Below are 26550 nucleotides of genomic sequence, written 5' to 3'. Positions count from 1 at the left end.
TGCAGAGGAGGCAGCAGTGCCCAGGTGGGCAGCAGAGCCAATGGCATCCTGGGCTGGCTCAGGAGCAGTGTGGGCAGCAGGACAAGGGAGGTTCTTGTGCCCCTGTGCTCAGCACTGCTCAGGCCACCCCTGGAGTGCTGTGTCCAGTTCTGGGCTCCTCCATTGCAGAGAGCTGCTGAGGTGCTGGAAGGTGTTGAGAGCAGGGCAGCAAGGCTGGGGAGGGGCCTGGAGCACAGCTACTGGCAGGCAGCTCTAAGGTCCCTCTGGAATCTTCTCTGGTCTGAACACCTCCAGCTGCCTCAGCCTGTGCTCACAGCAGAGGTGCTGCAGCCCCTGGGTGTGTAAATGAGTGTGCAAAGAGCCACAGAGCTGTGAGATTTTCAGGAGAGGAGAGATGGACACTGGAACTCAATGAGAGGAGAGGAGATCATCTCCTCAGGGCTCCCTGAGCAACAGGAGGCAGCAGCAGGAGCACACTGAGAAAGAGGAAGCAGCTGGAAGGATCTGATGGTGGAGGTGCCCCTTGGAACACTTAAATGCACCCTGCCTGCCAGAAGAATGGGGCAGGCTGTTCACAGCCACCACTGAGCAGTGAGAGCAAGGAGAAGGATTCCCAAGGGCCTGCTGAGGATGGCAAAATGATTTCCATTTCCTTGTGTCCTCACTCGACATTTGTGATGCTTTAACTCACTCTGCAGCTGTCCTGTGCCTGCCTCTGGACTCCCTGCCTTGAGCTTTTAGCAAGACTCTGCCTCCTCAGTCATCAGAGGCTTCCAGAAGATGCTGTTCACCTCCAGCAGTGGCTGCAGAGTGCCATGGCCACTGAGACAGCAGCTGGGGACAGGCTCTGGAGCAGGGCCTGCTGTGGCAGGACAAGAGCTGAAGCTCAAAGAGGGAGACTCAGCCTGGGCAGAAAGGAGACATTTTTCAGCGTGAGGCTGCTGCTGTGGGCTGGGTTTGTCATCTCCATTCTGCACCAGCCCAGTTCCTCCACCTGCTCTTCTCTCAGCCTCCCTCTGTCCTCACAGCTCTTCCCTTCACCACCCATCCCCACCAGCCCCTGTAGCCTCCTGAGTGCTGTCCACAAACACAAAACTGGATGGAACCACTGAACTCTTTTGGCTGGAATCACAGAATCACAGCTCCACAGAATGCCAGGGGCTGGAAGGGACCTCCCAAGCTCAGCCAGTCCAACCCCCTGCCAGAGCAGCATCTCCTAGAGCAGACCACACAGGAACACATCCAGGCAGGTTTGGAATATCCCCAGAGGGAGACTCCACAGCCCCCCTGGGCAGCCCTTTAGGATCACCAAGCCCATCCCTTAACCCAGCACTGCCAGGGCACCACTGCACCATGGCCCTCAGCACCACATCTACAGCCTTGAACCCTCTGCAGGGCTGGGGACTGCACCACTGCCCTGGGCAGCCCTCTCCAGGGCTTGGCATCCATGCTCTGACCTCCTGCTTGTGCTATTTGATGTCTCTCTCTGTTTTCAGGGATGTTGGCACCACCAGAAGCAAAACTGCTGCACCTCTTCTGCAGGAGCTACTTTCACATCTCCCTCCTCCTTCTTTTTTGTCCAACCATATTATCTCAGTGCCTTTGACATCAACTACTAAAGTTGGGTTTGATTAGTTGCCTTTTATGTGCCTCTCACTGTTCTTGCACACAAAGTAAGCTTCTTACTTCTGCCCTTCTGACTGCCCTAAATCCCTCTGTTCTCCTCCACTCTTCTCCAAACCCATGGCATGACTGTGGCTTTGGTTTTCCTTTGTGTGCCACCAGAACAGCAAATCATCCTCTCTCTCTGTCTCTCTCTCTTTTTCTTTTAGCCTCCTTGGACTTCTCTGCTTTCAAAAGTGACCTGAGGACTATTTATAGCAACAAAAGTGGAGGGCAGAGAGTGGAAGGGCAGAGAGTGAAGGGATTCATCTCTCACAGGATGGCCACGAGAGTGAAGCAAGGGCATGCAAGTTAGTTCCTTCAGCAATGCTTTGCTGCAGCCTTTCCCTGGCAGAGTCACTGAATTCAGCTGGAAGAGACCTCCAAGATCACCAAAGCACCAACCCAGCACCCCCATGGCCACTACACTGAGCCCCAACTGCCATGGCCACAGGTTTCTTGCACACCTCCAGGGTTGGTGATTGCACCACCTCCCTGAGCAGCCTGCTCCACCTTGACCACCTCTGCAGTGGAGAAATGCTTCAGCATCTCCAACTTAACTCCCCTGGCACCATTCTCAGGCCAAGCTAGGACTTGTCAGAAAACAGATACCAACCAAGTCCTGCAGCAGTGATGAGTAAAGCCCACTAGATCCTGCAGCTCTCTTTGAGGAGGGAAATGGCTTCTAGTGGCAGAAAATGAGACCTTTCATCTCCTGTGTCCAGAGGGAGCTCTCAGCTCTGCAGTTAAACAAATGGCATCTGCTCCTCTGCTCCTCATTCATTCTGCTGGCAGAATCTGCCCAGGCTTTTCTCCTTGTGTTCTGCCACTGAAGATGAATTGGGCAGGGAATTAAATTAATAAGAATTCATTAATATTTATTTGAGTGGCAGGCTACACCTGCCTGGGACATTATTCATAGCTCTTGGTGCCTCACAGCATCATTAATAAGTGTGGGCTACGTGGAGAAGAGGGCTCCAGACTCTGAATGAAACCCTCAGCTGAGAGCTGAGTGCATGTAAAACACACTCGTGGCTGAAGGGCAGCAGGGCAAGGGAGGAGTTGGGCAGCAGCTCTGTGCAGGAGGAGCTGGGAGTGCTGGTGGGCAACAAGTTCCCCATGAGCCTGCAATGTGCCCTGGTGGCCAAGAAGGCCACAGGAAGGGATGCACTGAGAAAATTGTGACCAGCAGGTCAAGGGAGGAAACTTTTCCAGGTGAGAAGTCTGATCCCTCTTCATCTGCCAGCTCCCTCCACCCCCTCCTTGAAGCCTTTCAATATAGAACCATGGAGTCAGTCAGGGTTGGAAGGCACCACAAGGAGCAGCCAGTTCCAACCCCCCTGCCATGCCCAGGGACACCCTACCCTAGAGCAGGCTGCACACAGCCTCAGCCAGCCTGGCCTGAAACACCTCCAGCCATGGGGCCTCAACCCCCTCCCTGGGCAACCCATTCCAGCCTCTCACCACTCTCCTGCTCAGCAACTTCCTCCTCACCTCCAGGCTCACTCTCCTCACCTCCAGCTCTGCTCCATTCCCCCCAGTCCTGGCACTCCCTCACAGCCTCAAAAGTCCCTCCCCAGCTTTTTTGTAGCCCACTTCAGATGCTGCAAGGCCACAAGAAGGTCACCTGGGAGCCTCCTCTGCTGCAGCCTGCACAGCCCCAACTCTTTCAGTCTGTGCTCACAGCAGAGCTGCTGCAGCCTCTGAGCATCCTCCTGGCCCTGCTCTGGACACTCTCCAGCATCTCCACATCCCTCTTGTCCCAGGGGCTCCAGAGCTGGATGCAGTACTCCAGGTGGGGTCTCAGCAGAGCACAGTAGAGGAGAATCACCTCCCTGGCCCTGCTGGCCATACTTCTGCTGCAGCCCAGGCCCTGGTTGCTCTCTGGTCTGCAAGTGCACACTGCTGGCTCATGTTGAGCTTTTCATCCATCAGCACCTCCAAGTCCCTCTCCTCAGGGCTGCTTTCCAGCCTGGACTTGTGCTTGGGATTGCCTCCACCCAGCTGCAGGACCTTGCACTTGGTCTTGTTGAGCCTCCTGAGCTTGGCTTGTGCCCACCTCTGCAGCCTGCCCAGCTCCCTCTGGCTGGATCCCTGCCCTCCAGCCTGGCTGCTGCAGCACACAGATTGGTGTGGGCAGCAAACCTGCTGAGGCTGCACTCAGTGCCTCTGCCCATGGCACCCACAAAGCTGTTGAACAAGACTGGTGCCAGGACTGATCCCTGAGGGACTCTGCTTGTCATTGCCTGCTCTTGGCCATGGAGCCACTGACAGCCACTCTCTGGGTGCAGCCATCAAGCCAGTTCTGTATCCATCCAGCGCTCCACCCATCCAACCCATGCATCACCAGCTTGGAGAGCAGGCTGTGGTGTGGGACAGTGCCAAAGGCCTTGCTCAGCTCCAGGTCAGTGCCATCAGTTGCTCACCCCTCAGCTATTCCTGTTGCAGTAAGCAGGCAGATCCCCAGAGCTGCTCTCTGCTGTAAGCCACAGTGGAAGTTGAGGCTGCATGGGAGTGCTCTGCACACAAACACCAGAGGATAACTGAGGGAGCAGCACTGACATCTCTACATCTCTTACAGCCTCACACCCTGAGCTCCCCAGGAGGGAATCTCTACCTTCTGCATATTTCATTTGTAGCAGGAGTAAGTGACAAATGGTTTTGCCTCTGGCTGCTCTGCAGAACAGGGGAAGCACTGTCTGGGAGTGCTGCACAATGCTCCTTTGCTGCTAAGGAGGCTCTGAATGGAGACAGTGAGTCCTTGTCCTTCCCTCAGCAGCAGAATGGTACCGTGAGGCAGAACAGTATCTGTGATCAGACAGGAGGAAGGGCTCACACAGCAGCACCTCTTTGTTCTCAGCAGCTACAAGCAGTGCTCTGATTCCTGTCGCCTGAGCTCTCTGCAAGCTTTGTAGGTGGCTGAGGAAGAGCCTCAGAGGTGCCAGCAGAGAGACACAGAACCACAGAATGCCAGGGGCTGGAAGGGGCCTCCCAAGCTCAGCCAGTCCAACCCCCTGCCAGAGCAGCATCTCCTAGAGCAGATCCCACAGGAACACATCCAGGAGGAGTTGGAACATCTCCAGAGAGGGAGACTCCACAGCCCCCCTGGGCAGCCTGTGCCAGGGCTCTGGCACCCTCACAGGGAAAAAAATCCTCATGTGCACAGGAAATTTCCTCTGCATCAGCTTCCACCACTGCCCCTTGTGCTGGCACTGGCATCACCCAGCAGAGCCTGGTCCCAGCCTCCTGCCACTCACCTGCACATATGGCATCATCTTTGATCACATTGGGTGCTTCTGTGCTCCACAGCCTCTCTGGGCAGTCTGTGCCAGTCTCTCACCACCCTCACTGCAAACAACTTATTCCTGACATCCACTTTCAATCTCCCCTCTGCCACTTCAAACCCATTCCTCCTCCTCCTGCCATTCCCAGACCTTCTCAGTAGTCCCTCCCCAGCCCTCCTGCAGCCCCCTTCAGATCCTGCAAGGCCACTCCAAGGTCTCCTCCAAGCCTTCTCTTCTCCAGCCTGCACAGCCCCAACTCTCTCAGCCTGTGCTCACAGCAGAGCTGCTGCAGCCCTCTCAGCATCTTGGTGGCCTCCTCTGCACTGGCTCCAACACTTCCATGTCCTGCTTGTGCTGGGGGCTGCAGAGCTGCACACAGTTATCCTGAAGGAGCTCAACCACCACTTGAACATCTCTTGTGCATGTCTGGAGGCAGCCCAACCTCAGGCAGACAAACTGCTGACAGCAGTGAGCCACTCTCCCTCACACATGGAATCATGGAGTTGCTTCTGGCTGGAAGGGACCTTTCAGATCACCAAGAGCAGCCCTTAACACAGTGCTGCCAGGGAACCACTACCCCACGTCCCTCAGCACCACATCCACACAGCTTTGAAACCCCTGCAGGCATGGGGACTCCACCACTGCCCTGAGCAGCCTGGGCCAGGGCTTGGCAACCTGTTCCATGAAGAAATTGTTCCTAGTGTCCAACTTAAACCTCTCCTGGTGCAGCTTGAGGCTGTTCCTTCTGGTCCTTCACTTACTCCTTGCAAGAAGTGGCTGACCCCCATCTCACTGCACCTCCTTCCAAGGAGCTGAGAATCACAGAATCACAAAGTCATAAAGCCATAGAATTAAAGAACCACAGAACCAGTCAGGGTTGGGAGGGACCACAAGGATCAGCCAGTCCCAACCCCCCTGCTGTGCCCAGGGACACCTCACACTAGAGCAGGCTGCACACAGCCTCATCCAGCCTGGCCTGAAACACCTCCAGGGATGAGGCTTCCACCACCTCCCTGGGCAACCCCTTCCAGGCTCTCACCACTCTCATGCTGAACAACTTCTTCCTAAGGTGAAGAACTTCTTCCAGAGAGCAGTGAGATCTCCCCTCCAGGCTGAGCACCCCCAGCTCCCTCAGCTGCTCCTCACCAGACCTCTGCTTTAGGCAGACTATTTTCATTGCCTCTCCCTGGCTAAAGCCCAAGCACTGCACTCAGGCACAGAGAGAAGCAAGGGTGGGAAGAGTCACCTTATGATGTCTTGTGCTGTGCACAAGCAGTCTGAGCACTGCCACACTGAGCACCCTCCCTCCACAGCTGCCTGCCTCTGGCAGATGATGATGTTCTCTTTGCTGAGCACCAGCACTGTGTGGACAGGTACAAACAGAATCACTCAGCCAACACAGTGACATCAAAGAGCCTGCTCTAGGAGGTGCTCATCACCTTCTGAAGATCTTCAGGTTGTTTGGTTTGGGTTTTCTTTTTTCAGAAGCAGACTGACAAGAGCAAAGCCACCAAAGACACTACAAAGGCAAAGAGAGAGGATGATGAAGAGAGCATAAATTTGCCCTGGATCTTCCAGCACATCCCCTGAGCTGCTGCACCTGGGGCACTTTGCATCCTCTTTTTCCTTCAGAGGAAACCAAGCCATGAGCAGGTCTGCAGTAGTCATGTGTCAATCAGTGCCTCCATAAATGCACACAAGAGCAAAGTTAGGGGGCTGGGAGGTGACTCAAAGCGGGTCCTTAATTAGCAGTGCTGCTTCACTCCAGCTCAGGCACAGCAGCTGCAGCAAACTCCTAACCCAGAACTGTCAGGCTGGATTAGGCTTGCACAGCACTGCAGGTGCTGACTTGGAAAGGTGCTCAGCACTGACTGGGGAGGGTGGAGCAGAATGGCAGCAAGAAACACAGCATCTGGGCTGTCCTTTGGGATGGGAATGGACTGCTTAGAGTCATGGAACCAGAATGGTTCGGCTTGGAAGGGACCTTAAAGCCTGGCTGAGGCACTTAGTGCCATGGTCTGGTTGACTGGCTAGGGCTGGGTGCTAGGTTGGACTGGATGATCTTAGAGGTCTCTTCCAACCTGGTTGATTCTATTCTATTCTAATAAGTAACTTTAAAGTTCAGCTAGTTCCAAGTCCCCTGCCATGGGCAGGGATGTTTGCCTACATCCACTCTTCAGAGTGGAGCACATCAGAGAATCATTCAGGTTGGCAAAGACCTCCAGGGTCATTAAGTCCAACCAGCACCTCCATCACCACCAGACTATGTCCCAAAGTCACACATTTGCTTACTCCTTGAACACCTCCAGGGGTGGAGACTCCACCACCTCCCTGGGCAGCCTGTTCCAGCTCCCCCTGACCACTCTGCAGCAAAGAAATTCTTCCTAACCCCCAACCTAAACCTCCTGTGGTGCAGCTTGAGGCCATTTCCTCTCGTCCTGTTGTTAGTTACGTGGGAGAAGAGGCCAGCAGCTGCCTCACTCCAAGCTCCTTTCAGGTAGCTGTGGAAGCAATAAGGTCTCCTTTCAGTCTCCTTCAGGCTAGATGATCCCAGCTCCCTCAGCCTCTCCTCAGAAGACCTGCTCCCCAGACCCCTCACCAGCTTTCTTACCCTAATATGATTGATCAGCAGCAGAGCAAGAAGCCAAACCAGGAACATAAATGAGTTAGCCCTCAGTTTAGAACAGGTGGCAAGTGAAAAGCCCAGTCCTGAAGGTGAGAGGTAAGAGAGAAGTGGGAGGGGAGCTCCACAAAGAGAGGAGATTTCAGTCTGCTTTATGCTTCAAGGTCAGCCACAGAGACCTTTAAGATGCTTGAGTCCAAGCATGGCATCATTGAGTCATGGAAGAGGCAGGTGAGGGAAGCATGGAGGTGGCTCTCAGCTGAAAGATCCTGATGTGAAATTGGAAGTGAGCATTGCCTGGACAGAAATCAAACCAATTCCCCATCTCAGGACCAGCTTGGCCAGACCATAAGGCTCCCTCACCCAGTGGGCACCCTTAAAGCCACTGTACCTGCCAAAATCCAACCAACAAAGTCTGACTGGCTTCTCCTGGGGTTTGTTATTTGTCTCCATTCCTTTCCACTAGGATTACTGCTGTGTCTGAAGCACTCATTTAAACACTGCTAATCCACAGGGCCCAGCTGATGCTGCCTCAGGTCAAAGTGCAAAGCAGCTCCTGCCTTCCATCCTCTCCATCCCCAACATCTGCTGCATGCACTGGCTTTGAGAATTAGGTGGTCACAGACTTGCTCCTCCCAAAGGATGCCCCCAGAGTGGTGTCTGTGAGTCTAGAGGGCAGGCAGCTGTGCCCCAGAGCTGTGCTGTCAGATGGGTGCAGCAGCACCCAAAGCCTTTGGCTTTGCTTTGAAGCACCCTGGTGTGCAGCACAAAGTCTCCACATGCTGGCAGAAAGAGCAAATCCGCTCTGGCTGCCTCATAAATATTGATGGCATTACTCAGCCCATTGTGTGGTGAGCAGCCACATGCAGCCTGGCCTCAGGCAGCCTGCTCCTGTGCTGCTGGGGCCCATCTGACCCAGCACAGAGCCTGGCTGAGCCTGGCTGCTCTCGGCTCCTGCTCCAGCTCCTCCAGGCACCTACAGCTTGAGCTCAGCAACACAGAGCTCTAAGTGCCTTGGGCTCCCCAGTTGCAGAGGGGCAGGGATCTGCTGGAGAGTCCAAGGGAGGGTACAAGGATGATGAGGGGACTGGAGCACTGCCTGGTGAGGAGAGGCTGAGGGCCCTGGGGCTGCTTAGTCTGGAGAGGAGAAGACTGAGAGGAGATTTAATCAATGTCTGTAACTATCTGAGGACTGGGGGTCAGGAGGGGGGCACAGGCTCTGCTCACTGCTCCCTGGGATAGGACAAGCAGCAATGGATGGAAGCTGCAGCACAGGAGGTTCCAGCTCAACACAAGGGGCAACTTCTTGCCTGGAAGGGTCCCAGAGCCCTGGCACAGGCTGCCCAGAGAGGCTGTGGAGTCTCCTTCTGTGGAGCCTTTCCAGGCCTGTCTGGATGTGCTCCTGTGTGCCCTGAGCTGGATTGTGTGGTCCTGCTCTGGCAGAGGGCTTGGACTGGATGAGCTCCTTGGGTCCCTTCCAACCCCTGGCACCCTGTGAGCCTGTGAACCTTCCTCTGAAGCCAGCTTGTCTGCACCAGGGCTAGTGCTAACCCTCCAGGCTCAGTGGGGATATTTCTATTTACCCTTGTGTCTCTGTCTTATTTTGTATGATGAAGTGCTTCAATTTCTCACTGCCTGGAACTCATCAATCTCCACCAGGCTCACAAATGCTTCCCTCTGGAGATCCAAGGCCCCTAATCTGCAGAGCAGCTGCTGGTGCTGCAAGAGGGCTGCGCTGGCTCCTGATGTGTGTGACAGCCCTTGTCACTCAGCCTGGGATGCAGGTGCCAACAAATCAAGGGCAGGCCTCTTCTTGGCAGGACTGTTTGTCTGTTCTGGTCCCTGAGCCTGCAGAACAACTGTCCCTGGAGCAGGCAGTGTGTCCCCAGCTCCCTGCGCACCGCACTGCTGCCGCTCCCTGGGGGAGAGAAATGGCAGCAACTGGAAAGTTCCTTCAGCCACTGCTGAAACTTCTCCAGGTGAGAAGTCTGATCCCTCTCCATCTGCCAGCTCTCTCCACTCCCTTTTTGCAGCCTAAAGCAGGGCACCCACAGCAGCTTGCCCAGGAGCACAATGCCCAGGGCGGGCTGGAAGCTCTGCAGAGAAGGAGACTCCACAACCTCTCTGGGCAGCCTGCTCCAGGGCTCCTTCACACCAAACAACTCTCTCCTCCTGTTCAAGTGGACCTCCTGGGTGGGCACAAGCCCATTGCCCCTTGGCCTGTCCCTGGGCACCACTGACAAGAGCCTGGCCCCATCCTCTTGCTCCCCACTCTTTAGCTCTCGCTGAGCATTGAGCAGACCCCCCTGGGGCTGCTCTTTAGTGTCAATCCTGGCACAGAAGGGCTGTAAGCAGCCCTCAGAGAACACTGGGGAGGCATTTTCCCAGCTGAGTGATTTGGAGATTTGGGATGAGAGGTTCTGAGCCACCTTCTAACAACTTTGATCCTTCTCAAGACACTGCCCCATGGCCTGTCCCTGGGCACCACTGAGCAGAATCTGGCCCCATCCTCTTGCCCCCACCCTTCAGCTCTTGCAGAGCATGGATCAGATCCCTCCTCAGGCTGCTCTTCTGCAGGCTCCACAGCCCCAAGGCTCTCAGCTCCAAATGAATGTAGATTTCAAACAGACACTGCACAGATTTAGCATTAATTTCCCCCCACACTGCCACATTTCTCCTGATTTTCCCCTCCTTACACAAATCCTTCACACCTTCCACCCCCCAGTCCCCTCAGACTCGGCAGGAGACACAAAGTTCCCCCCTCAAACAGACTCTACAGTTTTGAATAGAAAGGACTACAAAACCAGCAGAAAGAGAGCCTCACTCTGCCACAGTTAGCCAAAGCAGCCTGGAATCTGTTCCCTGAAGCACAGCTGCACATAAAACTAATGTTATGACAGATAAGGAGAAGCTCTGACTCCAAAGTCACCTTCCAGAGCAGAGAGCTGCTGCCAGTCTGCAAGACATCTCAACAGGGATCCAGTACTTACCCCTGGAGGGACTCCTGCTGGAGGTTCTAAGTCCCTGCCAAACAGAAGTTCTCACCTTGCTGCTGGTTTGGACAAAGGTGAGCAGGAGGAAATGATTTGTTATGCCAATAAAGTTTCTTTTGTTAGGCTGTAAAATGGCTTGTTAGGCTGCTGCTGCTCCATAAGACTGGGATGGAAATGAAGGAGGCTGAGGGCCAGAAAGGAATGGGCTGACTTAGGATTAGCTAGGAGGGAAAGGGGGAAAGGGGGAGGCTGAGGTCAACTGCCTGAGCTTCAACAAAGCACTGCTCAGGCCACCCCTTGAGTGCTGTGTCCAGTTCTGGGCTCCTCACTTCAAGAGAGATGCTGAGGTGCTGGAAGGTGTCCAGAGCAGGGCAGCAAGGCTGGGGAGGGGCCTGGAGCACAGCCCTGTGAGGAGAGGCTGAGGGAGCTGGGGGGGTGCAGCCTGCAGCAGAGGAGGCTCAGGGCAGAGCTCATTGCTGTCTGCAGCTGCCTGCAGGGAGGCTGTAGCCAGGTGGGGTTGGGCTCTGCTGCCAGGCAGCCAGGGCTGGAATCGAGATGGGCAGCATCTTCATCACCAGTTCAGGTCTACAAGCCCTTGTCAAAAGTCCCTCCCCAGCTGTCCTGTAGCCCCTTCAGGTATGGGAAGGTTGCTCTAAAGTCTCTCTGGAGCCTTCTTTTCTCCAGGTTGAACAGCCCCAACCCTCCCAGCCTGTCCCCACAGCAGAGGTTCTCCAGCCTTCTGAAAGAATAGAATCAAGCAGGTTGGAAGAGAGCTCCAAGCTCCTCCAGCCCAACCTAGCACCCAGCCCTGGCCAATCAACCAGACCATGGCACTAAGTGCCTCAGCCAGGCTTGGCTTGAAGTCTCAAGCTGTGCCAGGGCAGGTTCAGGCTGGATGTTAGGAGGAAGCTCTTCACAGCAAGAGGGCTTGGCATTGGAATGGGCTGCCCAGGATGGTGGTGGAGTCCCCATCCCTGGAGGTGTTTCAGAGGAGGCTGCATGAGGCACTCAGTGCCATGGCTTAGTTCACCAGAAGGGTTAGGAGATAGGTTGGGCTCGATGAGCTCAGAGGTCTTTCCCAGCTGGTTTCATTCTGTGGCTCTGTGAGAGGAGAACTTACAGAGAGGAGGATCTGGATGGCACTGTGGATGACCTCTAGGTACTGGAAGTCGATGATGCAGCCTGTCACCGAGACGTAGGAGTAGTCCTCCGGGGCCCCAGGCGCCGAGGGCCGCAGCTCGCGGCGCACGCAGCCCGGCCCGTGCTCCCGCCACCACGACCGGTGCATGGAGATGTTGAAGGTCATCAGGTCGCTCTCCTAGGGGACAGGCAGGGGCAAAGGGTGAGAAGAAACCCCAAACAACCCTGACTTGGTCTTACTGAAGGGAAGGCAGTGGAGAGAAAGTTACAGGAACTCAGACTCGCAGACGCAAGGCAGCACCAGAGAGCAGCACAGAGCAGCGCAGAGAGCAGCGCAGGGAGCTGCACAGAGCAGCGCAGAGAGCAGCGCAGAGAGCAGCACAGAGAACAGTGCACAGAGCAGCACAGAGAGCAGCGCAGAGAGCAGCGCAGAGAGCTGCACAGAGCAGCGCAGAGAGCAGCGCAGGGAGCTGCACAGAGCAGCGCAGAGAGCAGCGCAGGGAGCTGCACAGAGCAGCGCAGAGAGCAGCGCAGAGCAGCGCAGAGAGCAGCACAGAGAACAGTGCACAGAGCAGCGCAGAGAGCAGCACAGAGAACAGTGCACAGAGCAGCACAGAGAGCAGCACAGAGAGCAGCGCAGGGAGCAGCGCAGAGAGCAGCACAGAGAGCAGCGCAGGGAGCAGCGCAGGGAGCAGCGCAGAGCAGCACAGAGAGCAGCGCAGGGAGCAGCGCAGGGAGCAGCACAGAGAGCAGCGCAGGGAGCAGCGCAGAGAGCAGCACACAGAGCAGCGCAGAGAGCAGCACAGAGAGCAGCGCAGGGAGCAGCGCAGGGAGCAGCGCAGAGCAGCACAGAGAGCAGCGCAGGGAGCAGCGCAGAGAGCAGCGCAGAGAGCAGCGCAGAGAGCAGCGCAGGGAGCAGCGCAGAGAGCAGCACACAGAGCAGCGCAGAGAGCAGCGCAGAGAGCAGCACAGAGAGCAGCGCAGGGAGCAGCGCAGAGAGCAGCACACAGAGCAGCGCAGAGAGCAGCACAGGGAGCAGCGCAGGGAGCAGCGCAGAGCAGCACAGAGAGCAGCGCAGGGAGCAGCGCAGAGAGCAGCACAGAGAGCAGCGCAGGGAGCAGCGCAGAGAGCAGCACACAGAGCAGCGCAGAGAGCAGCACAGAGAGCAGCGCAGGGAGCAGCGCAGAGAGCAGCACACAGAGCAGCGCAGAGAGCAGCACAGAGAGCAGCGCAGGGAGCAGCGCAGAGAGCAGCACACAGAGCAGCGCAGAGAGCAGCGCAGGGAGCAGCGCAGGGAGCTGCACAGAACAGCGCAGAGAGCAGCGCAGGGAGCAGCACAGAGAACAGCACAGAGCAGCACAGAGTAGTGCAGAGAGCAGCACAGAGCAGCACAGAGAACAGCACAGAGAGCAGCGCAGAGAACAGCTCAGAGAGCAGCACAGAGTAGCACAGAGAACAGCACAGAGAGCAGCGCAGAGAACAGCTCAGAGAGCAGCACAGAGAACAGCTCAGAGAGCAGCACAGAGAACAGCTCAGAGAGCAGCACAGAGTAGCACAGAGAACAGCACAGAGAGCAGCGCAGAGAACAGCTCAGAGAGCAGCACAGAGTAGCACAGAGAACAGCACAGAGAGCAGCGCAGAGAACAGCACAGAGCAGTGCAGAGAGCACAGCTAAAATTCACTGATCAACACCAAAAGAGATGCTTAGAATCATAGAATCATAGAATCAACCAGGTTGGAAGAGAGCTCCAAGCTCATCCAGCCCAACCTATCACCCAGCCCTATCCAGTCAACCAGACCATGGCACTAAGTGCCCCAGCCAGGCTTGGCTTCAACACCTCCTGCCACAGCCACTCCACCACCTCCCTGGGCAGCCCATTCCAGTGCCAATCACTCTCTCTGTGAAGAACTTCCTCCTAACATCCAGCCTAGACCTGCCCTGGCACAACTTGAGACTGTGTCCCCTTGTGTTGGTGCTGGTTGCTTGGGAGAAGAGCCCAACCCCACCTGGCTACAGCCTCCCTGCAGGCAGCTGCAGACAGCAATGAGCTCTGCCCTGAGCCTCCTCTGCTGCAGGCTGCACACCCCCAGCTCCCTCAGCCTCTCCTCACAGGGCTCTGCTCCAGGCCCCTCACCAGCTTTGTTGCCCTTCTCTGGACATGTTCCAGCACCTCAACATCTCTCTTGAATTGAGGAGCCCAGAACTGGACACAGCACTCAAGGTGTGGCCTGAGCAGTGCTGAGTACAGGGGAAGAAGAACCTCCCTTGTCCTACTGGCCACACTGTTCCTGATGCAGCCCAGGATGCCATTGGCTCTCTTAGCCACCTGGGCACACTGCTGCCTCATCTTCAGTCTATTGTCTATCAGTACCCCCAGGTCCCTTTCCTCCTGGCTGCTCTCAGCCACTCTGGCCCCAGCCTGTAGTGCTGCTTGGGGTTGTTGTGGCCAAAGTGCAGAATCCTGCACTTGGCCTTGTTCAGTCTCATCTCCTTGGCCTCTGCCCACCCATCCAGCCTGGCCAGGTCCCTCTGCAGGGCTCTCCTACCCTCCAACAGCTCCACACTGCTCCTAGCTTGGTGTCATCTGCAAACTTACTGATGCTGGACTCAATCCCCTCGTCCAGCTCATCAATAAAGATATCGAACAGGACTGTGCCCAGCACTGATCCTTGGGGAACACCACTGGTGACAGCTGCCAGCTGGATGTGGCACCATTCACCACCACTCTCTGGGCTCTGCCATCCAGCCAGTTCTTGATCCAGCACAGAGTGAATCTGTCCAAACCATGAACATCAAATTGCCATTCACAAGGTAGGGGTAAAGGCTGGGAGGAGACTTTTCATCGTTCCTCCTCACTGCTTCCCTGTCCTGAGCCCTCAGAGCAGGGCAAAGCAGATAATGAGGGCCCAGCAGAGATGCCTTTCAGACATGCAGAGAGCTCCTCCTGGCCCATCAGCCTGACCTCTAAAATGCCACTTCACCAAATGGCAGCTGTGAGCTGGCTGGGCTGATAAATGTGAAGCTGCCAATCAATGAGAAGAAGCCTGATGAAAATCAATCTGTTCCCTTCTCTCTCAGCAGCTGCAGCAGACCCTCCCCAGCTGCGCCGAGGCTCTCAGGCCACAGAGTGAGGGGAGTCTGCCACAGGCATTACAAGCTTAGCCCCTGGCTTTGGCCTCATTCACAGAGCTTCAGAGGCAATTCTTCTTGCTGGGTGCCTGGCAGAGGAGCCCAACCCCACCTGGCTACAACCTCCCTTCAGATGGAACCTCCTGGGTTCCAGTTTGTGCCCATTGCTCCTTGTCCTATCCCTGGGCACCACTGACAAGACTCAGGCCCCATCCTCAAGCCCCCCACCCTTTAACTCTTGCAAAGCATTGATCAGATGCCCTCTGGGGCTGCCCTTCTCCAGGCTCAACACCCCCAGGGCTCTCAGCCTTTGCTCCTCACAGAGATGCTCCAGACCCCTCAGCAGCTTAATCTTGGAGAAGCCAAGAGCAGGAGAAGAAGAAACACCAACAGTTACAAGTGCTGACAGCATCACCTGGGCAATTAGTCCCTGCAGCAGCAGCAGCAGCAATTCAGGCATTAATGCCATAATCATTTATAGCCACAGAGTAATTATTGGGAGGCTGAAACTCTCCTGAGGCTGAGCTTTACTGTTGCAGGTTTAGACTTACAGTCAAGCAGCCACCACCAGCAGGTTTTACAGCATCTTCCTTTGCCATGAATAATCCCAGCTGCCTGCCTGGAAAAGCACAGAGTGGTGCTAATGTGATCCTGGTAATGTGCAGTCCCTGCCATGGTCAGAGGAGTCTCTTTTCCTGCTTGAAAAAAATAATCATCTCTTTGGTTCATGGTAGCAGTGGCTGGGGCTGTGCAGCCTGGGGAGGAGAAGGCTCCCAGGGGACCCTCTTGTGGCCTGGCAGGATCTGAAGGGGGCTACAAGAAAGCTGGGGAGGGACTTTTTAGGATATCAGGTAGGGATAGGATTGGGAGGGATGGAACAGAGCTGGAAATGGGGAGAGTCAGCCTGGATGTTAGGGAGAAGTTGTTCAGCATGAGGGTGGTGAGAGCCTGGAAGGGGCTGCCCAGGGAGGTGGTTGAGGCTCCATCCCTGGAGCTGTTTAAGGTCAGGTTGGATGAGGGTTTGGACAGGCTGCTCTAGTGTGAGGTGTCCCTGGGCATGGCAGGGGGTTGGGACTGGATGATGAGATAGTGAAATATGTCCAGAGCAGGGCAGCAAGGCTGGGGAGGGGCCTGGAGCACAGCCCTGTGAGGAGAGGCTGAGGGAGCTGGGGGTGTGCAGCCTGCAGCAGAGGAGGCTCAAGGCAGAGCTCATTGCTGCCTGCAGCTGCCTGCAGGGAGGCTGTAGCCAGGTGGGGTTGGGCTCTGCTGCCAGGCACCCAGCACCAGAAGAAGGGGACACAGCCTGAAGCTGTGCCAGGGCAGGTCTAGGCTGCATGTTAGGAGGAAGTTGTTGACAGAGGTCTGTCTGAATGGCAGCACAGCCTCCTGGTGTGGCAGCCACTCCAGCCAGTTTGATGCCATCAGCAAACTAGTGTGGGCAGCAGGGCAAGGGAGGGGATTCTGCCCCTTGGCTCTGCTCTCCTCACACCCCACCTGCAGTCCTGGGTGCAGCTCTGCAGCCCCCAGCACAAGCAGCACATGGAAGTGTTGGAGCCAGTGCAGAGGAGGCCACCAAGATGCTGAGAGGGCTGCAGCAGCTCTGCTGTGAGCACAGGCTGAGAGAGTTGGGGCTGTGCAGGCTGGAGAAGAGAAGGCTTGGAGGAGACCTTGGAGTGGCCTTGCAGGATCTGAAGGGGGCTGCAGGAGGGCTGGGGAGAGACTACTGAGAAGGTCTGGGAATGGCAGGAGGAGGAGGAATGGGTTTGATGTGGCAGAGGGGAGATAGAAACTGGATGTTAGGAAAGAGTTCTCTGGAGTGAGGGTGGTGAGACACTGGCACAGGTTGCCCAGGGAGGTTGTGGAGCACAGAAGCACCCAACGTGATCTTTGATCTGTGCTCCACAACCTCACTGAAGATGTTCAGGACCAGGTTGGATGAGTCCTTGAGCATCCTGTTCTAGTGGGAGGTGTCCCTGCCAATGGCAGGGGTTTGGGACTGGCTGAGCTTTGAGTTCCCTTCCAACCCAACCCATTCTATGACTCTCTGAAACTTGCTGCCAGTGCCCTCTGTGCTCCAGGTCATCAGTGAATAGATTGCACACAACTTGTCTGCAGCTGTGCCAGGTATGAATGAACCTGAGTAAAACAGCAGGAGAGACTTGAGCCAGTGACCTGGGAGTGAGGCATGGATGGCAGCTAATAGAATTTGCCACCCAAGCTTTGTCCTCTCCAATTAGCAAGTGTCCCCAGGGTACCCAATTCAGTGGCAAGAGGCAAGGAGCGCTTAGAGTCGCTCTTCAGTGGTCCCACTCTGCTGGAACTCAGACTTCCCAATCACTGCATTTCAAACAAACTGCCTTTTGTAAAGGTCCAAATGAATAGTTAAGTGGAAGGATGGAGTGCTCCAGGCTGCCATTATTTCCCCTTGATAACCATCATCACTTTTCCTTAAGTAGAGGAAACAGAGAGACTTCTTTTTTAGGGAGGATAACAATTCCTGAGGCAATTAACAGCAAGGAGAGGAGCAAGGCAAGAATCTTGGGGCATCTTAGAGGCAGGAGAGATAAAAGGAGAGTCTGGTCTCTCTTTATCAGTTAATTAGTTAAAGCTTACATTTAATTTCACCATTTTCTACTACTCATTAGCTGGATCTCATCTGCAGAGCCAGGCAGCCTGTGCAGCCTTTCAGTGGCGTGCACCAGGGCGCTGGGTGGAGGGTATCAGAAGGAAGCTAATGATGAGGCTCAGGAGGGAAGATCAATCTCAACGAGCTTCAATAGGTCTAAAGTGCTGTCCTGGAGGGCTTGGATGGGCCAAAATAGGCTTATCCATGGCCTGGCTTGCCCAGATATGGTTCTTCTGCCCTCCCTCCTTCTGGTATGGGGGGAAGCAACCACAGGAAAGAGGACAGAGAACCTGGAGCCACTGAGTCTAAGGACTCTGGCTTGTCCAAACATGTTCCCCTGCTCCCCCTCCCTCTGTGCTGGAGGAAGCAACCACAGGAAAGAGGACAGAGAACCTGGAGCTACTGAGTCTAAGGACTCTGGCTTGTCCAAACATGTTCCCCTGCTCCCCCTCTCTCTGTGCTGGGGGAAGCAACCACAGGAAAGAGGACAAAGAACCTGGAGCCACTGAGTCTCAGAGTCTTTATGGATGCCTACACCTCCTGCAAGGCTCTACCAGCAGGCTGAAGTTCTCAGACCCATAAATACAGAACGATGGAGGTGTCACCTGCAAGCAATCAGCTCCACTTTGAAGCCACCAGCAGCATTTTTATCTAATCAAGACTGGCAAAGATGAGCTTTATGCAAATGAACTCCCTAAATGGCTATTGCAGTGAGGAACTGCTGAACCAAATTCCAGAGGAATTAGAGCTTTGTAAATTAAAGCTCTTGAGGGAATTTTCCTTCCCCCATTTTATTTCTTGATGCATCTCTAAATATGACCCCCCCCCAAAAAAAAATAGATAGTAGATAGATATATTTAATAATTCCACAAGCAACACTTTCTGCATCCTGAGCTGCAGAACCCTTGCCAGCACTGGATGAAAGCAGAAATTCCTCCACAGGATGGTTTGGGATGCAAGAGACCCCAAAGATCACCTACTATAGGCTGCAATTCTGTACAGTGAGGGTGGGGAGAGACTAGAAAAGGTTGCCCAGGGAAGTTGTGGATGCTCCTTCCCTGGAGGTGTTCAAGGCCAGGTTGGATGAGCCCTTGAGCAACCTGTTCTAGTGGGAGGTGTCCCTGCCTATGGCAGGAGGGTTGGAACTGGCTGAGCTTTGAGGTTCCTTTCCAACCTAAACCATTCTATGAGTCTACAAAAATGTTCTGTGGCAGCTGCTGCAGGGTGGAAAATTCATAACTTCAGTCACAGACTCATAGAATGGTTTGGGTTGGAAGAGACCTCAAAGCTCAGCCAGTCCCAACCCCCTGCCATAGACAGGGACACCTCCCACTAGAACAGGTAGCTCAGGGGCACATCCAACCTGGCCCTGAACATCTCCAGGGAGGTTGTGGAGCACAGAAGCACAGATCAAAGATCACATTGGGTGCTTCTGTGCTCCACAACCTCCCTGGGAAACCTGTGCCAGTGTCTCACCACCCCCAACCTGTGCCAGTGTCTCACCACCCTCACTCCAGAGAACCCTTTCCTAACATCCAGTTTCTATCTCCCCTCTGCCAGTTCAAACCCATTCCTCCTCCTCCTCCTGCCATTCCCAGACCTTCTCAGTAGTCCCTCCCCAGCCCTCCTGCAGCCCCCTTCAGATCCTGCAAGGCCACTCCAAGGTCTCCTCCAAGCCTTCTCTTCTCCAGCCTGCACAGCCCCAACTCTCTCAGCCTGTGCTCACAGCAGAGCTGCTGCAGCCCTCTCAGCATCTTTTCCCCAATCCATTTTGTTAATTTTCCTTTTCTTACATCTCTCTGGGGAAAACTGTTTGGCTCTGAGTTCACACCAGCAAAGGAACCATCAGAACTATCTCCCTGTCATGCTTCTCATCTCTGAAACTGAGCTGAGGTCTCTGAGTCCATTTGAGGATGCAGCATTACAAAGCCAAGAACAATCTGTTTGATTTTATTGTCTACATTATGACCTTCCAGCTGGGTTCCTGGCAGGCTGTCAGAGTAAACCTCAGCTGGGAAAGACTGGGGACATCTGGCCCTTATCTCACTTACGTGTATCTCTACCTGCCAAATGTCATGGTCACACACTTGTCCTGATGGCTCTGGCCAGCCTCTGCTTGCTGCAGCAGAGGAATCATAGAGAGAATGGGTTAGGTTGGAAGGGACCTCAAGGATCAGCCAGTTCCAACCCCCTGCCACAGGCAGGGACACCTCCCACTAGAACAGGTTGCTCAAGGGCTCATCCAACCTGGTCCTGAACACCTCCAGGGAGGTTGTGGAGCACAGAAGCTCCTCTCCTCACAGGGCTGTGCTCCAGGCCCCTCCCCAGCCTTGCTGCCCTGCTCTGGACACCTTCCAGCACCTCAACATCTCTCTTGAATTGAGGAGCCCAGAACTGGACACAGCACTCAAGGTGCTGAGCACAGAGGCAGAATAACCTCCCTTGTCCTAATTGAACTTAATTAGCTCTCCCCTCCTAATGGATTGAAGCCTTTTCTTCCCCAGGCTGGACAACTCCAGCTCCCTCAGCCTGTGCTCACAGCAGAGGTGTTCCAGACCCCTGAGCATCTTCATGGCTTCCTCTGGACCCACTCCATCAGGTCCACTGATGGAGGAAATTGAAGCAAGCAGATCATGACCAACAAACAGGTAAAGAACTGAATGAGTTCACTTTCTTCTCCTGGCAGTATTGCACCTGGAGAGGTCAGAGGTGAAAAGAAACAGATGGAATATAAATATTACTACTAATAATAATTCTGTTGGAAATCCTATTGGAAGTCCTGGAGCTCCACTGCAGTGCTCAGCACAGAGCATCAATAAAGCCAAGCAGGCTGCTGCACACATCATGCTCCAGAAGGAATTAGCAGCACCAGCCTGCAATTTGTGCCTGCCACAGCAGCAATTGTTTCAGAGACCCAATTCTTGTTCCTTATTCAGAGAGCAGAGATGAATTGGATCCAAGGGAAATAAGAGTCTCTCTTAAACTAAGGGTTTCAGGAGTAATAACAATTCCAGGCCAAGCAATGTCTTGATAGTGTTTTTGGAGGGCTACTGGTTATAGAGTTCCATCCTCAGCATCATAGAGGAAGAGCCCTCTAAGCTCAGCCAGTCCAACCAGCAACCCAGCGCCCCCAGGGCCAACAAACCCTGGCCCCAGGTGCCATGGCCATGTCTTTTTGGAACCCCTCCAGGGATGAGGACTCCACCACCACATCCCTGGGCAGCCTGTTCCAATCCCTGACCGCTCCTGCAGCAAAGGTTTTCCTCATTGCCAACCTAAGCCTCTCCTGGCACAATTTCAGGCCAGCTCCTCTTGTGCTATCACTGATACTAGGGAGCAGAGCCCAGCCCTTTCAGGCAGCTGTAGAGAGCAGTGAGCTCTGCCCTCAGCCTCCTCTTCTCCAGGCTGAACACCCCCAGCTCCCTCAGCTGCTCCATCCCAGCCCTGCCCTCCAGATCCTTCCCCAGCTCTGCTGCCCTTGGCTGTGCTGTAATTTGCTGCAGAGGTGTTCTGAAGTCCTCCTCTTGTGCCACCAGCTCCAGGGGCACAGGTGGCCACCCTTGGCAAGCAGGACACATCTGTGTGACCATGTGGACAGCTCAGCACATGGCAGATGCTGACACAGCTTGTGCCACAGGCAGGATTGGAAACCAGAGTCCAGGATCTAGAGGAGATGTGCAGGAAGCTCCCTGGAATAGGTTCAAGGTGAGGGTGCTGAGAGCCTCTGCAAATCAGAACAGTTCCTTGGTCCCTTCCTCAAGCTGCCCAGGCACACAGAATGAACCTGACCTCTCACCAGGGATAGAATGAGGCAACTGCTACCTAACACAGCTTTGGAGAGCTGTAAATGAAACACATCCCAGGCTGCCAGGACTCTCATGTCAGGAAGAGGATGATAATGTTTACAGTCAAATGCTTTGATTGCACACTCAACCCTCACAGCTTCACTAAGTGACATCTGTTCAATTTAAACCAAAAGGAGGTCACTCTGGGTACAGGAGCCCACCGAGGGCAATGGGGTCCAGAAGCAAGCACGCAGAAATCTCCTCATCCTGGGAGGAAGGCTGGGGGCATTTCACCTCCAGGGATGGGGAGTCCACCACCAACCTGGGCAGCCCATTCCAATGCCAATCACTATGAAGAACTTCTCCCAGACATCCAACCTAGACCTGCCCTGCCACAGCTTCAGACTCTGTCCCCTTCTTCTGGTGCTGGCTGCCTGGCAGCAGAGCCCAACCCCACCTGGCTACAGCCTCCCTGCAAACAGCTGCAGACAGCAATGAGCTCTGCCCTGAGCCTCCTCTGCTGCAGGGATGGAGCCTCAACTAACTCCCTGGGCAACCTGCTGCAGTGTTCCATCAGCCTTCTGGTGCAGAGCTTGCTCCTCACATCCAATCTCAGTCTGTTCTGCTCTCATTCCAAACCATTGCCTCTGGTCCTGTCCCTTCAGGCCTTTGGGAACAATCCCTCTGCAAACAATCCCTCTGCAACCTTCTTGCAGCTCCTTCAGGTCCTGTCAGGCTGCTCTGAGGTCTGCCTGGAGCCTTCTCTTCTCCAGGCTGAACACATAATGCAGCAGCCCAATAGCTGAACACCCAGAAGGATTTAGAACCATAGAGTCAGTCAGAGCTGGATCATCTGGATCCACCCCCCCTGCCATGGGCAGGGACACCCTACCCTAGATCAGGCTGGCCAGAGCCTCATTTAGGACAGCTCCATCCATCTCAGCACAGCTCCTTCCATGCAACTGTACCAACCAAATGAGTGCAAAATAATCAATGTTCTAAGCAGCCAAATGGAAGAACCAAGCAGGTTGGAAGAGAGCTCCAAGACCATCCAGGCCAACCTAGCTCTCAGCCCTACACAGTCAACCACACCATGGCACTAAGTGCCCCAGCCAGGCTTGGCTTCAACACCTCCTGCCACGGCCACTCCACCACCTCCCTGGGCAGCCCATTCCAAGGAAGGCAGTGAGAGCACAACAGAAACCCTCTGCACACTCCAGCACATTGTGGAGCAATTTCTCTCTCTGCTTCACCTTCATTTATTTGCCATCCTGGCAATATTTACTTCTCCAGCAGAGGCTTTAGGGTGAGCATCACATTGCAGGGCACGCTGAGACCTTCCCATCTGAGCTGAGATTAGGAGGAAGAAAGCAGAGCTAAGCAGGACTGACAGCAAACTAAATGAATACAAGCAGGCAGATCTTGGTCTCTGGTCCAACAGCTGGGCTGAATGCATAATGCACAGCAGGGTTTTGTTGTGCAGGACATGAACAAGGGAGGGGAGGGGGAGGGAGGAAAGAAACCAACAAAGAAATCAAGCCAAGCCCAGAAGATTTTTTCTGCACTTCCTCCACTTAAAGCAATGTTTAAAATATTGCTTCAATTAATGCCAGAGAGAACTAAACCTCCTCTTTTGTTAACTCTAGCAGGTATTCCCATGGCAGGGTTTGGAACTGGATTCATCCATCCATAGAATGGGTTGGCTTAGAAGGGACCTGAAAGCTCAGCCAGTCCCAACCCCTTGCCATAGGCAGGGACACCTCCCACTAGAACAGGTTGCTCAAGATCTCATCCAACCTGGCCTTGAACACCTCCCTGGGCAACCTGTGCCAGTGTTTCACCACCCTCAACCTCTGCTAAGTTGGGCTGGATGAGCTTGGAGGTCTCTTCCAACCTGCTTGATTCTATGATTCTGTCACAGGCTCACAGATGTCAGGGGTTGGAAGGGACCCAAAGAGCTCATCCAGTCTGACCCCCCCCCTGCCACAGAGGACCACACAATCCAGCTCAGGGCACACAGCAACACATCCAGACAGGCCTGGAAAGGCTCCACAGAAGGAGACTCCACAGCCTCTCTGGGCAGCCTGTGCCAGGGCTCTGGGACCCTTCCAGGCAAGAAGTTGCCCCTTGTGCTGAGCTGGAACCTCCTGTGCTGCAGCTTCCATCCATTGCTGCTTGTCCTATCCCATGGCCCAGTGAGCAGAGCCTGTGCCCCCCTCCTGACCCCCAGCCTTCAGATAGTTATAGGCATTGATTCAGTCCCTCTGATCCCTCTCCTCTCCAGGCTGCACAGCCCCAGCTCTCTCAGCCTCTCCTCCCAGGGCATGAATGAGAATGATCAAGGCCTCGGAACCAATGGCCATGGCCACGTTCCCGTGGTGCCCCAGGGGTGGCATCTCCAGCCACTTGGAAAGCCTTAGCCAAATGTTGAGTCAGGCTTTGGAGCCTCCCTGCCTGCAGCTGACACTTCCCAGTCGCACCCCACGGGCAGGGCAGAGGCTGGCGCCGCTGCTGCCACCGCTCCGCGGGCTCCTGCTCGTCCAAGCACAACAACTTCCATGCACTCAGCCAGACAGATTCTGCCTCTCCCTGATCAAATGTGCTGCTGGGGAAGTGCCAAGCACCGAGCTGGCTGCGTGTGATGGCTTCAGGAGGGCAATGCCTCCCTTTGGCCAGCAGAGCATGCCGCAATAGCCCCTTGGCACCGGGGAGCTGTTCGCGCTGCACAGAAGGAACTCTGTGCTGCACTGCATCACTAAGGCAAATTAACCCAATCATCCACCTGGGGAGGGAGCAGAACGAAGCAAAACCTCATTCTCAGCAAGGCAGGCAATGGCTACACCATGCCAAGAGCTCCTTCATCTCGTTAGTCAATTCTGAGGCCCTTCAGAGCCAAGTCAGGTTCTCTGCCTCTAAGGTCTCGGCACATGGAGCATGGCCCAAGACAAATCCTTTCCCCAGAGGAAGTGGAACAGAAGAATTCTGCTTCCTTTGGAGGGTTTTCTCTTCCTTGTTTCTGTGGGACCTGTCTGTGTAATAACCCCCTTAGCACAGGCTCATGGATGTCAGGGGTGGGAAGGGACCCAAAGAGATCATCCAGTCCAAGCCCCTGCCAGAGCAGGACCACACAGTCCAGCTCAGGGCACACAGGGACACATCCAGACAGGCCTGGAAAGGCTCCACGGAAGGAGACTCCACAACCTCTCTGGGCAGCCTGTGCCAGGGCTCTGGGACCCTTCCAGTCAAGAAGTTGCCCTTGTGTTGAGCTGGAACCTCCTGTGCTGCAGCTTCCATCCATTGCTGCTTGTCCTAGCCCGGGGAGCAGTGAGCAGAGCCTGTGCCCCCCTCCTGACCCCCAGCCCTCAGATAGTTATAGACATTGATTAAATCTCCTCTCAGTCTTCTCTTCTCCAGACTAAGCAGCCCCAGGTCCCTCAGCCTCTCCTCACCAGGCAGTGCTCCAGTCCCCTCATCATCCTCATGGCCCTTCCTTGGACCCTTACTGACAGATAAGTAAGCCCAGAGAGAAAGATTTGCTAGTGAAGAGGTCCCTGTGGTACTTGCTGCTTTCAGTGGGTGTCTTCATCACAAGAAGGACACAGAACTGTAGGAGTGAGCCCAGAGGAGAGCCACAAGCATGATCCAAGGGCTGGAGCACCTCTGCTATGGGGACAGGCTGAGGGAGCTGGGAAGAGAAGATTCCAGGGGGATCTTAGAGCTGCCTGCCAGTACCTGAAGGCATCCTACAGGAAGGCTGCAGAGAGACTTTTTCTGCTGCTGTCTAGAGGCAGGCCAAGGGGGAATGTTTTGAAGCTGAGGGTGAGCAGGGAAGAGCTGAGAAAGAAGGTATGGTGAGACTCTGGAACAGGTTGCCCAGAGAAGTTGTGGATGCCTCCTTCCTGGGGGTTGTTCAAGGCCAGGCTGGATGAGCTTTTCTACATCCTTTCACTGCCAGCTTCACACTCACCTCAGCTGCAAGATGGGTGGCACATAAAATACCCAAACATCTGCTGGGGCTGGGGGAAATTCGTTCAAGAGATAATCCTCCACACTGAGGAACAAAAACTTCATCTCTGGGATGATTCATTCCATTACAAGTGCAGGGAATCACCATGGAAATAGGGATGCTTCATACAGCCTGCTGAAAAATCAGAGCTGCCTGCTCAGAGCAGTGAAAGCCTTGGAAATCACAGTGGATTCTACCCCCATCCCCAGATTGCTGCAGCGAAGGGAGGCAGTTTCTAAAGGTTCATTTTCTGCCTGGGATCATTTTGACTTTCTGGAAGGATCTTTAAGGAAAGTGGAACTCCTTTTATCATGCAAATGAGAAGGCAAACACAGGAGAGCAAAAATTAAACTTCCAGGTTGCACAAAGAAGAAAGAAACATATCAAAGGTGCTCTGAAAAGCTTCCTTCTCCCCAGGGAAATTAAGCTTGCAAATATATTCCCTTTCTTTTCAAACAGGTTTTTTCCTTCCCCACCCCCCCCTCATTTTTTTCCCCCCCTCCTCCTTCCCTTTCTTTTCCTTTAATTCCCTTTTCGTCAGCAGGTGCTGGTAGGAAATCAGGGGAGGTATTCAAATGGAGATGAATTAAAAACGACCCAACTGATTGGGTGCTGTGCTGGATGGGAGCTTTCACTGCCCACGGTTCAAAGGCTCAATTAAGAGAATAAGAACAGACTTTAAGCTTGAGGAAAGGAGATTTAGGCTGGAGATTAGGAAGAAATTCTTGCCAGTGAGGGTGGGGAGAGACTGGCCCAGGATGCTCAGGGAGGTTGTGGAGCACAGAAGCACCCAATGTGATCTTTGATCACATTGGGTGCTTCTGTGCTCCACAACCTCCCTGCAGGTGTTTCAAGACAGGTTGGATGAGATCATGAGCAACCTGGGCTGGTGGAATTAGATGTTCTTTAAAGCCCCTTCCAACCTAAACCATTGCATGAATCTCTGTGGGTCAGAAAATGGGAGCAAGGTAGAGCAACCTATACTTGAGTCATAAAGGAGCTTATTTCATCCCTGCAGTTGGTAGGTCTAATATTTGGCTTGGAGAGCAGCTGAGGCCAGAGGCTGTGCAAGGTTAGCCACAGGGCTGCACAAAAGCATCTCCCCAACAGCTGCCTTGCTTCTGAGCAGTGCATTTAGAAGGTGTTCAGGGCCCAACAGTAGAATCATAGAATCAAGCAGGTTGGAAGAGAGCTCCAAGCTCAGCCAGCCCAACCTAGCACCCAGCCCTGCCCAACCAACCACACCATGGCACTAAGTGCCCCAGCCAGGCTTGGCTGCAACACCTCCTGTCACAGAGACT

General features: G+C 54.5%; 2 protein-coding genes across 12 annotated transcripts in view; one reads left to right on the top strand and one right to left on the bottom strand.

The window, feature by feature from the left end:
- GGH (gamma-glutamyl hydrolase) overlaps positions 1–2502 on the top strand; it is a 39089-nt gene extending 36587 nt beyond the window's left edge. For 3 of the 5 annotated variants that reach the window (XR_010308400.1, XR_010308398.1, XM_064170800.1), the window contains one exon: positions 1833–2502. Coding sequence is in view for 1 of the 5 variants with exons in the window: in XM_064170800.1 (XP_064026870.1) it covers positions 1833–1868 (36 nt within the window). In the remaining 4 variants the exon portion in view is untranslated. Of the gene's footprint in view, positions 1–1496; positions 1602–1832 lie in introns of those variants that run through there. The other 2 variants (XR_010308401.1, XR_010308397.1) reach the window with 1 other exon arrangement.
- Positions 1–26550, bottom strand: part of NKAIN3 (sodium/potassium transporting ATPase interacting 3) — a 115144-nt gene that overhangs the window by 18486 nt on the left and 70108 nt on the right. For all 7 annotated transcript variants that reach the window (XM_064170802.1, XM_064170806.1, XM_064170805.1 and 4 more), the window contains one exon: positions 11683–11880. In XM_064170802.1, the coding sequence (XP_064026872.1) occupies positions 11683–11880 (198 nt within the window). The remainder of the gene's footprint in view (positions 1–11682; positions 11881–26550) is intronic.

The sequence above is a fragment of the Pogoniulus pusillus genome, chromosome 34 (assembly GCF_015220805.1).
Source record: "Pogoniulus pusillus isolate bPogPus1 chromosome 34, bPogPus1.pri, whole genome shotgun sequence".
NCBI classification, from domain to species: domain Eukaryota; kingdom Metazoa; phylum Chordata; class Aves; order Piciformes; family Lybiidae; genus Pogoniulus; species Pogoniulus pusillus.
The sequence above is the reverse complement of the archived record's forward strand: the minus strand, read 5'-3'. Positions and strand labels throughout refer to the sequence as shown.